This window comes from Eschrichtius robustus, chromosome 5 (genome assembly GCF_028021215.1).
Source record: "Eschrichtius robustus isolate mEscRob2 chromosome 5, mEscRob2.pri, whole genome shotgun sequence".
Taxonomy (NCBI): Eukaryota; Metazoa; Chordata; class Mammalia; order Artiodactyla; family Eschrichtiidae; genus Eschrichtius; species Eschrichtius robustus.
This window is the reverse complement of record NC_090828.1, coordinates 22743132-22760558: the sequence shown is the minus strand read 5'-3', so window position 1 is coordinate 22760558 and position 17427 is coordinate 22743132. Positions and strand designations below refer to the sequence as shown.

Sequence of the window (17427 nt, the reverse complement as noted above, 5' to 3'; positions counted from 1 at the left end):
TGCTCACCAGCTTCATGTTCAGGGTCTCAGGGGGCTCTTTCCAGACCTCCCAAAGTTCCTATCCATGCAAAGGACCCAAGGGTTTCCCCGTAAATTTACTGAAAGATCATAAAAGCTATGCTAATTTAGTAGTAATCGCTCCCATATTGTATTTTCATAACACTTGCATGAATTCACAGAGCAAAGTCTATAAAGCTATGATGCTCACTGCTCCCCGCCACGTGCAGCACTTGCGTCAATTTCAAAGATTAACCACTGCAAGTACGTACACCGCATGCTCGGCAAACTAGCCAGGTTCCGGAAAACGAACACTGCCGCTTCCCAGGTGTAGAGGCAATAAAGGTAACTCAGTGAGTAGGCTAGTAAAAGGAATGGGCTGACTGTGGGCCCCCGAGAAGCCCCTCTATGGTGAACCACAGGAGCCATTTCTGACAATCAAATTTTCAGGTCACCGGAGAAATGTACAGACCACGTCTTGCAGCCTCCCAGAGCCCGGCAGTGCCCACTAGGAGCGTCAACAATACAGAAGCTCATCCCCTCTCACACTGCCCCTGAGCTCTGAAGTTAGGTAGTAAAGATGTGTTGCCATTAGTAACTTGGCAGCGGTCTGTCTATATCCATAAAGCATGAGAAGAATGGGTAAACAACATGGTGAAAACTGAAAAAAAAAAAAAAAAACATTATGGAATAGACGAAAATACAAGCGCTTGGCTAAGCTGAAGCTGAAATACGGAAATACTGGTTTTCTCCTGCAAGGTCACGCTCCTCAGGACCAGGGGCCGCTGCTCTGAGGTAGGGCTACAGTCCTTACGAATTTTTGCTTCTCTGGTTCACAGGGAGTATCACATCTGGTTCGGTTAATTAGCCTAGTAATCTTATGTCATTTTCCACAAACTCCAAAGAAACTGTTTTATGCTGGGTCTCATTCTGAAGTTGCATTTTCGAGTAAGCATCCTACCTTAATTGAAGCAATATGGAGCAAAGTCTCTCCTCGATGATTTCTTTTCATAGCCATAAGACTACTGGGCGAGAGCTTCATTGCCGAGGGACTACACATCATTCGTCTGTACCTTGGACTGTTCAGTGTAGAAGGGGGCGTACCTGGTGAGAGGCTAATGGATTCATCTAATATATTGTTGCTTTTCCTCCTCAGTGTGTCACCAACTGTAAGTTTCTTTGAAGGTGGTGAAGAACGTCCAGGCAATGGCACGTGTTTTGAGAGCACTGTTTGCTTAATTGAATTTCCACTGGTGCTCGGACTGCTGCTTCTACATCTCTTAGAAACAGGACTGGAACGTCTGTTGCGACGCCCATGGTTCCCACTATGACCTGCTGGCAAGGATTTCTTAGATGTAAGATCGTTTTCGCAGACAGTCTTCTCAGGAGTCACTTCTTCATTCCTGCTCTCAATTTCTGGAGACTCTATTTGCTCAGCCAATGGTAAAGAGACTTCAGTTAAGCTTCTAAAACATTCAGATTCTGTTACGGAGCCACTTGCTAGTAAGTCTATTTTACCATTTATCTGCGGACTAGCAATAATAGATGGTTGGCTACAGAAGGATACTAGCTTTTCCTTAAATTCCTCTTTGGAGTCAAGTTTACCATCTTCTTTGTCTGCCTCTAAATTCCACTTTTGGTTGATTTCAGCCAAAGTTTTCTTTCTCTGTTTTTTTCCAGATTTTGTGGAAGCCTTCTTAGCCCTCTCGGAAACATCCACTGGAGGGCTTGTAGAGACAAATTCATACATGGAGGCCTGCTGAGCATTTTCACCGCTTATCACAGGAGGCTGAGTTTGCACTGAAACTTTACTCACAACATACCTGACCTTCTTACTTCGAGGACTAAACCACATTTTTATTGAATTCTTCTTATATTCTGCATCACTAAATAAACTTTTCCTAGATGTTTCTTCTTTCAAATCTGATAGGAAAAAGGAAAAGAAATCTGTTACACGACTTAATCTCTCCCATCTTGAGCTCCCAAAGAATTTTGTTGATAGTTCTCCTAAGGTGTATCACCTTTTATTTGTGTACTTCTTCCTTCCCTCCTAGATTTTTGAACTCCTTGAAAGCAGATATCCTCATTCAACAAATATTTACAGAATCCTACTTTATTTCAGACAATGTTCTAGTGGCTGGAGATACAGCAGGGAACGAAACATGGGAAAGACAAAATATACAAATAAATATTTGTATATTTATTCCACTGGGAAAGACAAAATATACAAATAAATAAGTAGAACATACAGTCTGCTGTATGGTAGTGATAAGAGCCATGGAGAAAAGCTATACTAAATAAATAAACAGACTGATAAGCAGGTATGGGATTTAATAAGCAGTAGTCAAAAAAAAATTAAGACTTATTAACTGATGCTTAGTTAAAAAAAAAGACTTGAAAATCAATCAATATAATTCACTGTATGAACAAACTAAAAGAAAACCATGTGACTTTTTTCAACAGATACAGAAAAAAAAAAACATCTGGCAAAATCCGACATCCATTCATTATTTTTAAAAAGGTTCAGCATTAGGGATAAAAGGAAACTTCTTCAACCTGATAAAGGACATCTACAAAACTACACACCGCTAGTACCATCCTTAATGAAGAAAGACTGGAACTACTGTTTTGTTCCTATTATCTTGTTCCTGTCATCAAGAACAAGGTGAAGATGTCTGCTCTCACCATCCCTATTCAACGTCATACTGAAAGTCCTGGATAGCACACCAAGGTAAGAAAAAGATAATAAAAGGCACACAGATTGTAAAGGAAGATATAAAACTGTATCTATTCACAGCTGACTTGATTGGCTATATAGAATATCCCAGAGAATCTTTAAAAAAAAATTAATAAAACAGGTGACTGTAACAAGGTCATAGAATACAAGGTCAATGTACCAAGTTCAACTGCAACTGTATTTCTGTATACTAACAATGAACATGTAAACTGAAATTTTTTTAAAATCTGGTACTGTTTATAATAGTACCAAAAAAATACTTAAGTACAAGTCTAACAAAATATGTACAAGCTCTGCTTGCTGAAAATTAACAATATTTATGAAAGAAATCCTATACAATTGGAAAGACATACCGTGTTCATGAACTGGAATACTCATTATTGTTAAGATGTCAATTCTCCCAGACAGATTTATAGACTGTAACATAATCCCAAGGAAAATTCCAGTATGTTTTTAAAAAAAATAATAGACAAGCTAATCCTAAAATTTGCATGGAAAAGCAAAGTAACTATAATGTGGAAAAGCAAAAGACCTGGATGGCCAACACAACACTGAAGAAGAACAAAGTTGAAAGGACTACGCTACCTGATTTCAACTTACTTCAGACAAAATGAATCTAGGGAATTAAAGATAATAGTCACAACTCTTCAGGTACCATCTAATATAACCTCGAGCTATATAAACGAAAAACTAACAAGAATGAATGAACTATAACTATATACTCAAACATACTCCTGAGCAAAAGAAGCCAGATATAAAAGAGAACATAGAAACAGCTGTAACTAACCTAACGTGTTAAGTCAGAACAGTGATCATCCCTATGGGGAAAGGAGGCAGTGACTGGAAACAGGCAATGAGAGGGGCTTCTAGAGTACTGTTTATTCTTCTGGGTAAGTTCAGTTTGTGAAAATTCATCAAGTTATACACTTACGATGTATGTGTTATATACTATAAAAGAAAGTTTTTTTTAAAAAATATGTATTTATAATCAGGAATTAAAACACAAAGATTCGGTAGAATTTTAAAAAAGAAAATAACCATTGTCCCTAAGTAGACAAGGTGTGACATTTTGTGAGTGAGCATTCTTCTGCACAAACACCTGCTGCTTCAGCTAAGGTCATGAAGAAAGGCCTCTCTGAGGAGCTCACTTTTAAGCTGAGACCTAAATGACAAGAGGGAAGCAGCCACTTAAGGACCTAGGAAAGTGTTTCCCAAGCAGAAGGAAGAGTAAGTGCCAAGGTCCTAAGATGGGAACAAGTTTAGCATATTCAATGGATAGCATGCCATTGTGGCTGGAACTTGGAGAAGGAGCAGAAAATGGAGGGAAATGAAGTCAGGCAGGTAAGCAGAAGCATTCTATAAAAAGCTCAGTCTCAGGTTTTTTTGCTGGTACTCCTCATTCCACTAACCTCTGAAGTGGGAGGGATCCGGACTTTATCTGCAGTCTCCCCCTTAATAATCATATATATATATATATATATATATATATATATATATATATATATATATATATATATATATATATATAAAACATACACACAGTTATTTATGTATACACTGGCAACTCCCAAATGTGTAAGTGCAGCCCAGACCTCTCCCCTGGACTCCAGGCTCCACTATTCAACTGCCTACTTAACGACTCTACCTGCATGTCTACTCCTAGTAAGTATCTCACACCAAACATGACCAAAACTGGGCTCCTGGTCCACATCCTCCCAAACTTGCTCCTCCTACAATTTTTCCATCTAAGTAAATGGCACATCCATCAGTCCAGATGCCTTAGGACAAAACCCTTAAGAGTCAAACTTGTCTCTGTTCTCTCTCTCACATCCCATATGCAAATTGCAAGTTCTACCAGCTCTACCTGAAAAATACATCCAAAATCTGACTACTTTTTGCACCTCCACTCTTACCACCACGGTACCATACTGTCTCACTAGATTACTGCCCCACCCTCCTTTGTCCTCTCCCTGACGATGTCTTTGCCTCCTCTGCTCTAAGTCGATTCTCAACACAGCAGTCTGTGGTCCTTTTATAACTGGTCAGATCCTGTCACTAAAACCCACCAAAGACCGTCAATCTGACTCTTAATAAAAGCCACAATTTTAGTCTAAAAGGTCAGAAATAACCAGACTCTCCATTTCCTTCCTGATCTCACCTCCTGTTCTTTCCTTCCTCACCATTCCAGCCACTGGGCCTCCCTGTTGTTCCTCAAACACACGAGGTATGCTTCTGCCTCAAAGCCTTCACATTTGCTGACCCTTTGCCTGGAGACCTCTTCCCCAAATATCTGCATGGCTCACTCTCTCACCAACTACAGGTCATTGCTCAAATGTCACATTTTTTGTGAGATCATCCCTGACACTCTATTTAATTTTACAAATTCTCACCTCCTACTTATTTTACATCTCTTTGTGTGTCTTGTCTGTCTCGTCCTATCAGAATATAAGCTCTAGGAAGGCAGAAGTTTGTATCTCTACCCTGCCATTCCCCAGTGTCTACTCAATGTCTAACACATAGTAGATGTTCAATTAATACCTCCTGCTAAATGAATGAAATTAATGGGATCATATAAGCCAGCTAAAGCAAGCTGGATCTCATTCAGACTCAATTCAGGGAGAATAATGTTTTATGCTTTAGAATGATCACTCTGGCTGCTACTGAGAAGGAACTTTAGAAGAAAAGAATGGACACAGTGACCAATTACATAGCTATCATCCACTAGAAAGATCACAGTGGGGGCTTCCCTGGTGGTGCAGTGGTTGAGAATCCGCCTGCCAATGCAGGGGACACGGGTTCGAGCCCTGGTCTGGGAAGATCCCACATGCCGCGGAGCAACTAGGCCCGTGAGCCACAATTTACTGAGCCTGCGCGTTTGGAGCCTGTGCTCCGCAACAAGAGAGGCCATGACAGTGGGGGGCCCGCGCACCGCGATGAAGAGTGGCCCCCGCTTGCCGCAACTAGAGAAAGCCCTCGCACAGAAACGAAGACCCAACACAGCCATAAATAAAAATAAACCCCCCCCAAAAAAAAAGTTCAAAACAAAACAAAACAAAAAAACCTCTCTTTCCCTGTAATTTGAATATTGGTTTGGAAAATGAAAACATTATATGAGTGTGTTCATTCTAAGAGTGGTAACATGAGGGGCCTACCACAGGTTTGCTTCTTAAAAAAAAAAAAAAAAAAAAGATCACAGTGGCTCTGACAAGCACTGTAGCAGTAGAAATAGTAAAATACAAAACCTAAAAGGCTTCTAATTAACTAAGCAATTAGGCAGGAGAGATGATAAAATGCTTAAAGCCCAGTAGCAAAAGAGCATATGATATATTTCAGTAACTAAAAGACAACCAGTATATTTGCCTTGCAGAGAGACCAAGGAAGAAAGTGGTTTAATGATGAAGACGATAAAGCAATAGCCAGACCGTGCAGATTCTTGCTGGCAATGTTAAAGACTTCGATACCTATGCTAAGAGCAATACAAAACCAATAAATTGCTTTATATGAATCAGGTGGCATGACTACACCTGTGTTTTTAAAAGATCCCTCTTGGCTTGAGTGTGGGAGAATAGGTCGGAAGAAGGCAAGAGTGGATGCAAGAATAATCATTAAGAGGCCGAAATAGGAGTCTAAGTAGAAGATGACAGCCTGGGGAGGTGACAGTAGAAAAAGAAAGAAGTAAAATTATTTGAAAAATATTTAGGAGATAAGATTTACAGGATTTGGTGATGAAATGAATAAAGGAGAAGGTGACAAAAACAATTCATATGTTTCTGGCTTACACCACGGAAGGCACCTAGAGAAAAAACACTGATGCTGGAAGAGACAGGCCTCCCGGGCTCCTAAACATCCCTACACACTCTTGCAGGATGTACCAAGAAGGCAAGGCCCTGGCTGCTTTTTACCCAGGCCATTTCTCAGGGTTGTGTTCGCAGCAAGCCACCGTGAGGGATGCAGTAGTGTCTCCCCAGGGGAAAAAAAGCACGCCTATTTCTGCTTACTATAAAAACAGTCAGTTCCCCAAAGCTCAGAGCTCCTTTCCTGTATCGCAACCCCCTGTATGTGCAGGAAGCCATGATAGGCTCTTTGCCAAGTATCATCAAAGATGCAGCACTGCACTGAGGAATTTCAGGGGCAATGTGATAAAATATTTGCAAATTTTACACGCACATGCTCTTTCACAAAGCAACTTTACCTCCAGTAACCTATCTTACAAAATATACAAAATATTCATACATGGGCCTGCCTGCAAACATAGATGTGTGTTAATTGCAGCCATATTTGTAATAGCCCAAATTAGGAAAAAAGTCAGTGTTCACTCACTGGAAATCAGTTAACTACGGAGCATTTATATTACAAAATCTTATGTAGCCGTGATACATGTCAATTAACATGCAAACATCCCCAAGACACTTTAAGTGTAGCACAACCCTATTTACATTTTAAAAATTCTATTGTGTTTATGTCCAAATATTTTCATAAATTCGTAAAAGAAAGACTAGGAAGGTTAAACAATGAAAACAGTACCTCTGAAAAGGATTTTGTGTTTTTTTGGTGGGGGATAAAGGGTGAAGGGGGGACTTTCACACTTTATACACTTTTATATTGCTTAATCAGTTGCTAAGAGAATATTCTCTTATATTTCTTAGGTAAATTAAACAAATAGAAAATAAAACTTGCATGAAGTTATATACCTAATTGGTGATAGAGCTGGCATTTCATATGAACTGGCAGTTCATATGAACTGAATTCATATGTTTTCACTAAGTAAACATTCAAAAGTTTCACTAAGTACACACTATATGTGATATTGTGATTTACAAGAAATATATATTTGGTCTTTGTCCACTGTCCCAGGCACATAGTTCCTAAAACCCTTGTAATTTCCTGTATGAACCACAGGGGCATCTTTTGTTATACTTAGCTGTGTTCCCAGTTCCCAAAATAGCTCCAATGAAAAAGGTGAAATGGGTGTCTTTTATTATTCATAACAAGCCCCGTTTCAACCACACCTGAGTTTATGTTAATGAGGTGACTTTTGGAAAGCCCCTAATGATGGGGGCTTGTTGCCAAGGGAACCAACCCGGATTATAGGGTTAGAACTTGCAGTCCCACGCTCTGACCTCCAGGAAGAGAGGAGGGATTGAGGTTGAGCCAATCACCAATGGCCAGTGATTTAATCAATCATACCTATGTAAAGAAGTCTCCATTAAAAAACCCCCAAAACAGGGTTGGAGAGCTTCCAGGTTGATGAACGTGCCAAGCTGCTGGGAGAGCGGCACACCCAGAGGGGGCATGGAAGCCCCTTGCCCCTTCAACGTACCTAGCCCTGTGCATCTCTTCCGTCTGGCTGTTCCTGAGGTATATCCTTTTATAATAAACCAGTGATCTGGTAAGTAAAACGTTTTCCTGAATTCTGTGAGTCACTCTAGCAAATTATTCAAACCTGGGGAGTTGACGGGAGCTTCCAATCTATAGCCAGTTGGTCAGAAGCACAAGCTGGACTTGAGATTTGCACCTGGGGTGGGGGGTGGGGGGGTGGAGGGGGAGTGGAGGCGGGGGGGGGGGGGGTTGGGGGTGGTCTTATGGGACTCTTAACCTGTAAGATCTGACACTATCTCCAGGTGGACAGTGTCAGAATTGAGTAAACTGTAGGACACCCAGCTGATGTCACAGAACGGCATGATGTGTGGAAAACCCACACATCTGGTGTCATAAGTGAAATGGTACTGTATGTAACACAGTGGTGTGAGTAGAGGAGACACAAAGGAGAAGTGAGTCTTTCTCTACACACATATAGTATAATCTTTGTATGTACTGTATTTTTTCAGACCTACCGACCTTGCCTGTTAACAGGTGCTCCAGAAATAGTGATGAACTGTACAGTTTTCCCTTTCTGATTCTGGCAAGTGATCCCTCTTCAGGTTCTCTTGCTTTGTTTTTGCCTTTAAGCCCATTCACTTTTCTTTAAAAAATATTCCCTTAAAATTCTCTTCTCTCGCCCCATACAGGCAGGTAAAACCAACCCAGGTCAGCCCAGCACAGAGGTGTGCACATAAATCGTGCTCAGAAAACACTGATGAACTGATGAATAAATTATCTGATATCCTCTCTTAAATCTTGACAGGTATTTATACAAGGGAGGTTAGAATTCAGTTTAAGGGCTAGAAGAAGTCTTGAGGATCACCTGTCCAATTCTCTCATTTTAAATATGAGGCATTAAAGTTAAAAAGGAGAGGAAGGGAGTCTCCTAACTCCCAATCCAGTGCTCTCCTCTCCACACAAACTGGATTATCAAGAGGCCATTTCAGGTACAAAAAAGAACACCAGAAAGGCAGGGAAACTGGAAAACACGCCATCACCACAACCACCACCACCTGACAGGATTGACAGTGACTAAAAAGTAATTTCATATTGCCTGATACTCATTCTCCAAATTAACACAGACTGAATCTCCTATAACCAAACTAGGACAACTGAAATATGTTTTATTTGTCTTATTTTTTTAAAAAGAAGGAAAAAGGACATTATTTGAATCATGTTTTTCTCCTGAGAGGTCACTCCTCATTGAAGCTGAAGAGAACTCTGTATAACAGTTTTCTTACATTATGGAATCAAGAGGAAAATCTTAATGAACCAAGTTCTAACACTAAGTTACTTTAAGAAGAAAACCAACAGCCACCGGTGCATCTTTCGCCTAAGTACTGGTAACAGCCACTGTGTAGGGAATAAGCGTGTCTGACGTTACTACAGTGTTATATAAAATTGTCAAGTGTGCTCTTCCTACAAAGCTTTCATACTTAAAAGAGACAACATAATTTTAATTTCATTTTTCTTATTGTTTCTGGGAATACATTTCAACATTTCTCATGTCTTAAAATATTAGCAAAAGAAAAGGAAGTTATGAAATATTATTTTTTGAATTCCTTTTAGATATTCTTTATTCACACAGAACACTTGATTATTTTATCAGTTTAAAATTATTAATACACAAGAAGATTAATAAACTAAAATCTCAGATCTTCTCTAAAATTCAAAATCTCTTTTGCCTATTCTTTCACCTCATGTTTCTTAAGTACAAAAGTCCTATCTTTATAAATAGATCTGCCAAGTAAAAGACAGCACTTTAAACAGACAAGAAAAAAATGAAACAGTGGATTTTGAAAAACAATTAGCATTTATCTCTGTAGAAATTTCAGGGATATGATCCCTGCTAAGCAAAAGAATTCAAACTCCACTCCACTTCAAAGAAGCTATCCCTTCCTCCTGGAAATGGAAAAGGAAAGCACTGCACCGAAAAGTCAGTAAATGATAAACCCAGCTGGAAGGAGGAGTGGGTATCCGAATAAGAGCAGACCCTCTGTCACCCTTTTACATCCGAACTGAACATCACCTGCTCAGAAAAGTGCTGTTAGGACAGGATCTTGGAAATAAAAACAATCAGAATGAGGATCCATTCACACAGACTTTATGTCTAAATTCAACAAGGTCTTTTCTCTGCAGTGACAAGTAGATTTCAAAACCAAGTCCTTTCCGACATAATCTCGAGACTAGAGAAAAGGTCAAAATGAAATGTTATCAGGATTACTTTTGAAGAACGACTCAGGATTACAAAGACTTAAAGGTTAATCCTCTGGTAGTCTGTAAAAACTCATACTTGATTTTTTAAAATTTATTATTAAACATAGCTGATGACATTTTCATTTAAAAACAATGTCAAATTCTGAAGTCCTCCACACTTATAAAACTTTCAAAATGCAGAATTAGGCATTTTAAAGGAAAATTAAGGCTTGTAGGTAGTAACAACACACTCAATCAACTAAAAAATCTAAATCTAAAAAGACAACAAAACTTCAAACTCAGGAGCACATATTTCCTAACTTACAAAGGAGTAAATGCAGAGAGCATATATTTATGTAGTTTACATGTACACAATAATCTCACTAATCATCCAGTAATAAATTTACTTAAGAAGATTTTGATTATGCATCTTGTCCTAACTAAGCAAGAACCACTACAGCAAGCATGATTTTAAGTTCTGGATTTTGCACAGTATAGCTAAGTTAAGGCTGTAAAAAGCAAAAACACCACCACTGCTGGAACATAAATCATACTACTAACAGCTACAACCGTTTTTACGGGTGAATGCTTCTAAGCATGATAAATTATCATACTCATTTCATGAAGAAAAATATTGGTCCTTCCTCTACATAGTAAATTTCTTAATGATGACATTTTTAAAAGAATTCTACTCTCTGAATTTAAATATTTCTGAGTATACCACAAAATTTCGAGGAACACACACAAACATGTTGCTAAGGAGCTACTTAGCCAAGTGTTTTTCTTAAAATTTAGTAATAAACTATAGAAAAGGGAGGCAATTAGAAAATGTGATTTAGCTATCATTAATCTACATCAAAGGATTATAATGATGTACACTGTGTGCCTTTCAAATTATTCTCTATTATAGGTTTCACAACAGAAGTTGAGAAATCTCTTTGACAAACTAGTCCCTTATTAAAAATCAAAGGAAAGTACTTTGCTACCATCTGTGCAACATTAACGCCTTCACTAAAGAATGATTATTTTGTAAGTTAAGAAGTATTCAGTTCTATTTAAAACAAAACAACAGCCACACAGCTATTCAAACGCTCATCTTCATCTATTATAAAAAAGTCATAGCATATATGAAACACTATGTAATTCGCTACAGAAAGACCAGGATCTCTCCCAAAACCAGAAAACAGAAAGGAAAGCTGGGATCCTCTGAAAGCATAATCAAAGCATTTTTTTTAATGTCACCAACACCAACATGTGCTTCACAAAACCTAACCAGCACCTGCAAGGTCTGATTTAATATGATAGGGGGCAAGAGAAAATAAAAACTTCTAAATTTAACGCCACTGGTAGAAAGCAGACTACGTTTTAAAGAATAAGGTAAAATTATCCATAAATGGTTGTCAGAAAAATTTATGACAGACAACCTCTTCTCTTTAAAGTACACTGAACCAACAAAAATTTCTTCAAGTATTTAGAAGTTCATTTGAGAAAGTATTACTATAAATCAAGCTTCTTTATCTCCAATATACTATGCCCACGATTTAACAAGTTCTTCCTAATTACCCATCTTAATTATAGTAATTATATATTTTATAGTAAATGAAAGTAACAAGGTTCATTTGGAAGACGAATTGTGAACTACAGGTTTAAAAAAATAAATATAGAAAATGTGGGAGATGTCCAACCATTCCGCTTAATTCATCATCTTCAGCACTTGACTATTTAACAGAACCATATGATTTTGGAGCTAGAACTCAGGAATCACTTAATCTCATACCTTTATTTTATAATGATATCATTTTCCAATTTCCTCATTATAAAGAGGATCAACCGTTATTCGTCCCCAACTATTAGTTCCCTCTACGTATTCACCTAGTTTGCCTTATACTTTAGTTTTAGAAGTACTTGCTAGATAATAAACTAACATAAAGGTATATATACATGAAATATATTGAATAGATAAACTATAAGGAACCAAGGGATATACTGAAAGAAAACACCTCCAATGCCCTTCAAGGCTAAATTTGTTTTGGGGGACCTTAGGAGGAAAAGTTGATAACAATGCAACTTACAACGAGTAGAAAACGCTTTGCACCATGGAAATTACAGATCCAGATAGAAAAGTGTATGTTTATACTCTAGACTTATTTCATCTTCTCTAAATGTAGCAAAGGATGATGTCACCATTATAAAATGGATTATTGAAACCAAAACCTAAGAGTTTGTTTTAAAATTGTTTTAATTAAGTCTAGTCTCTAGGATATGAATTAGTCTTAACACTGCCAATTTTTCTCCAACACAATTCAACAAATAAAACAAATGCCCACACTTCTAACAAAAGCACCGTGTTAAATGATAAAACAATAAGCAAGAAACTGACAGCATGACCACCCTGCTTAACCTAGGCCCTCAATTTCCTCACCTACAGAATAAAGATCCTAAAATTCTGATTATAGGTTAGGCAATCAGTGAAATTTCAATTCATCTTAAAATAAGTAAAATATTAAAGCCAGCACAGCTAAAGTCTGGTAATGACTAATGTAATTATTATTCATTATAATAAGGAAAATGAACACAAAATGGCCTTTGGAAAGTGAATCACCATAATTCTCTCCCCAAACTCCACCTCTCCTTTGAGATGAGAAAGACAGCATTTCAGAAGGCCTCAGGTCCCACACAAAAACTTGTTCTCAACTCAGCAATTTTCCTAAATATCTTTTTTAATGATGAAATATTAAGGCATTTCATATTCCATGGTCCACAAAATATGAAAACCATACTGATAATTCAAACATCACTAACTACAGCAAAATTTCTTGAGGAGTCATCTAATTCTTTGCACCACATGGTACGCAGTACCCCGGCATGCGATAACTGACTACAATCAACCCACTGAAGGTTATTCTGCTCCCCCATTATCACCATTAAAAATGTCACATTACTTGTTATGGGTTAAACTGTGTCCCTCCCAAAATTCATATAATGAAGTCCTAATCCCATTACCTCAGAACATGACCTTATTTGGAAACAGGGTCATTGCAGATATAATTGGTAAAGATGAGGAAAGTGGGGCTCTATGCAATATGAATGGTGCTCCTACAAAAAAGGGAAATTTGACACAAACACGCATACATGGAGAACGCCATGTGAACATGAAGACCGCCTTCTACAAGTCAAGGAGAGGTCTGGAACACACGCCTCCCTCACAGACCTCAAAGTAACCAAACTCACCTAGCCCTTGATTTAGAACTTCTCGCCTTCAGAACTGTGAGACAATAAATTTCTGTTGATAAGCTACCCAGTCTGTGGTACTTTCTTACAGCAGCCCTAGCAAGCTAATATATTACTCTACAGCAGCTGAAGAAGAATCAAACATCATGACAGCCACAGAAAAAATATAGATAACACCCAAATGTCAATGCATGGCCAACATTCCTAACAGACCACACATCTTTAAGAATCTGAGGAAAGCCACTTTCACATAGACATGAACATTTTTCATATTGTACACTTAACTCAAGAGACTCGCTAATTCCCCCCGACTTTAGCTAATTCACTGCTAAAGATGCATGGACTCTTAATTAAGAACTCCTGTTTTAATCGATGGTAAGGGGGTGCGGGGAGGGGGAACGGATCATACACTAATCTGTTTTAAACAGAAAATAAAACACTATCAGCACTGTCTTTGATAAAGAAGGAAAACAATACAGAGGAACTAATAAAACTTTTCCTCACTGTGCTGTTAAAGAGGTTTACTACATATCATTTTTTTAAAGTACTTTTTAAAACATGTGCATATATAATTACATCTGAAAATCAGTAAAACTTTATCACCATAGCACATTTTGTCATGGAAGAATGGAGTCTAATACAATAATCAGAAAACTAGATGAAGAAAACATTTCTTAGGTAAACTGCGATTTAAATTCTTCTCAGAAATATGGACCTTGTCAATAAGACTCAAAGTAGTTGCCTTATTTCTTTATTTTGCCCAATCAACTTCACCTTTAGTAGCTGACAATAACACATCATGTTGGAAAGCTAAGATCAAAAGTTTTCAAAACAGAAATTCAGCCATTTTATATGAGCTTTATCAATCATTCATGGCATCCTGCCAGTCAAGAAAAGGTTCTCCCATAAACACAAGCTAAAATGACATTATCTGGTCAACAAAAGGACAATTTCAATATCTGATTATGAAGATTCAAAACACTTTACTTGCTTTCCACAGCTAATTAGTTCTCAGCGAAAAGCACAATGGGAAAATATATAGTTAATACACAGAGCGTAAGAACAATTTGAAAAACATTAACCTCCATTTAAATAGAAAAGAAAATGAATATTAGATTTTTGCTCTTTCAAAAATGTGCAAAATTAATCTAACTAATTTGTAGAAAAGTGATACCCAAAAGGTTGTATTCTATCTTGTGAAATAATAGTTAACTGAGTTTAAGGACAAAATCACTATTCCATATATATTATACAGAAATTATTATAACTGTAAAAAGCAGGTAGTATAGGTGGTGAAAAAGTCTCTGGACTGACAATCAGAAGAAACGGGCTCTATTTCTCCTGCTCCTGGTACTAACTGCATGTGTGACTTCAGGCAAGATCATTTAACCTCTCTGGACCCTGGTTTCTCATCTATAAAATAAGGGAGTCAGACCTAATTACCTCTAAGGTATCTGTCACCTCTCAAAATCAGTCCTAACACTATAAATCTTAACATCTGAAATATGTCATTCATATTTTACATACTTTATGAAATCAATATGAATTTATCAGTTATTTAACTAAGAGAGACAGTGAAATTTCTCACCTGAAAAATCAGTGCCATGTAGCAAATTTCGAAGCTTACTGCAAAGCTGGATCATGCTGTCCAATTGTCTATTTATCTTCACATCTTGTATCCAGGCTGGGGTGTAACACACTGGACATGCGGTTCCAATGCAGTCACTTACACAATTACTTAAAAAGGATCAAAAAATATATAGAGATCAATACATTCAGCAGGATCTGAATTGAAAAAAATAAACAGTTTGAACTGAAGTAGATGAAGCAGAGGCTGTTCTAATAAACAATGGTCAATTATAAAATATTAGTTAAAACAGTGTTTTTGAAATAGTATGACACTGACACACAAACACACACACACCCTATCTAAATCTAAAGTTGCTTATGTAATTTGCTATGTAGAGACTACACGTGGCCAGACAATAGTCTGCATAATTTTTCCCTGCAAATAAATCTATAGTTTCTAAAGAGTGAGAGTACAGAGGGAGATACAAAAAAAATATTTAGTACCTAATGCATGTAAGCCATGCATCTCAACCTTTCCTACTCTAAACCTAACACTGTGCTTCATGGAGATACCTAAAATTACTGCAAAGAAATGGGGAAAGGTGTTTTTTCTTTTATTTTTGTACAAGTGTCTAAAGGCTTTAGTTTTTGAGAAAAGATGTTTGGTTCCTTCAGGTACTTTTATAACCTGTAGACTCAATTAAATTACCTTGGGTTATATGTCCAAGAGTTACAGTCTCATAGTTAGAAAGGTTTTTCCTAACTTTGGGGGTTACAAACCCTTTGTGACTCTGATGAAGATGTGCACAAGCGTTTGTTCACAATCCCCCCTGAAGCCTATCTGTGAATCCTGAAATAAGAAAGCTCTAAATCCACACCTCCCTTAGCTTCACCAGATGGGCTCTAGCAGGACTGGGTAATACAATAGTCGTAAAAGCCACATCTACTCCAAACACTACGTCCCTTTTCATGTGACCCTCTCATTTGTAGGGCCAGAGGATTCTTACAATGGAGCGCCCTTCCAAATATGTAACGTGTCTTCTACTCAGCAAAATAAAGAAATCTGCAAAAATGTAAAAACAGTGCCACTCTTCTATTTTTTTTTAGTTTGCAAAATAGTTATTCCTCCTTAAAAAGTGTTATTTATGTTATTATGTAATGGGTTTTTTACTGTTATTTTTAAATGAATTAGTATTTTTTAAATGTCTCAGTTTTATATGGGAAATACACACACAAGTAAACAAAATCTCTTTGGGGTCATCAATTTTCAAGAGTGTAAAAGTGGTCTGAGACCAAAAAGTTTAGGTCCCCCTGCCACATGACTTAAAGACTTTCTTTTTTTAAACTTATGTCTTAAAGAGAGTTCATGGACTACTTTTATTAGGGATTGGCATGAAAGTATTCTGAAGCTAGCAGAACATGTCAATAAGATAAAAAACTGTGTTCCCTCCAACCTCCCCTTGACTCCAATGCTTCAGTTGCACTGCGACATATCAAAACCATCTTTTAAAACTGCATGGCAGGAGTTCCCTGGTGGCCTAGTAGTTGGGATTCTGGGCTTTCACTGCCATGGCCCGGGTTCAATCCCTGGTTGGGGAACTGAGATCCCGCAAGCCGCACAGCGCGGCCCACCCCCCAAAAAAAGGAATAAAAACAAAACTTCATGGCATTTATAGCACTTCTCAGCAGCTTTACGTATCTCCAAATCTGCAAAGAATACAAACAGCTACCCTAATTCTTGGCATCATATAATGAAAATGAACCAAAACTACACTGAATCAATTCTTTCCTCTGTTCATATACAGATGACCATTTTCTCTTTTAAGATGTTCTCATGCCTCTCTTAATCTTTCATTGGCCATTTTAAGTCACAGACCCCTTTAGAATCCAATTAAATGTATGAAACACACACACATACACAAGCTTTACATACAGTTTCATTACATACAATTTCAAGTTTGTTATGTTCCAGATTTGTCACTAATCTATCATATACAGTGAGTACAACCCCTGAAACAAATCTGCTTGCTCCAGAGTGAAGACAGGGAGTGGCCAAAATTTTATACAGGAATAATGGGAGGCCTCTTGGAGGAGGTAATATTTGAGCTGAAATGGAACTGATGAAAAGCTAGCCTCACAAAAATCTGGCAGAAGTACATTCTAGATGGAAGGAATAGTAAGTGCAAAAGTCCTGGGGCAGGAGTGAGTTTGATGTGTTAATGCACTAAAAGGAGAAGGCGGCTGAACAGTGTGAGCCAGAGGGATGTGCGGTCCGAGAGGCAGGCAAGGACTGGGCCCTGCACAGGGTCTCGTGGGCCTCAGTGCAGAGTTTGGAT

General features: G+C 37.8%; 1 protein-coding gene across 2 annotated transcripts in view; it reads right to left on the bottom strand.

Moving 5' to 3' along the window:
• Positions 1–17427, bottom strand: part of BARD1 (BRCA1 associated RING domain 1) — a 75075-nt gene that overhangs the window by 44266 nt on the left and 13382 nt on the right. For both annotated transcript variants that reach the window (XM_068543787.1, XM_068543788.1), the window contains exons 3-4: positions 15111–15259; positions 959–1920 (exon numbers count right to left, since the gene is read on the bottom strand). In XM_068543787.1, coding sequence (XP_068399888.1) covers positions 959–1920; positions 15111–15259 — 1111 coding nt within the window. The remainder of the gene's footprint in view (positions 1–958; positions 1921–15110; positions 15260–17427) is intronic.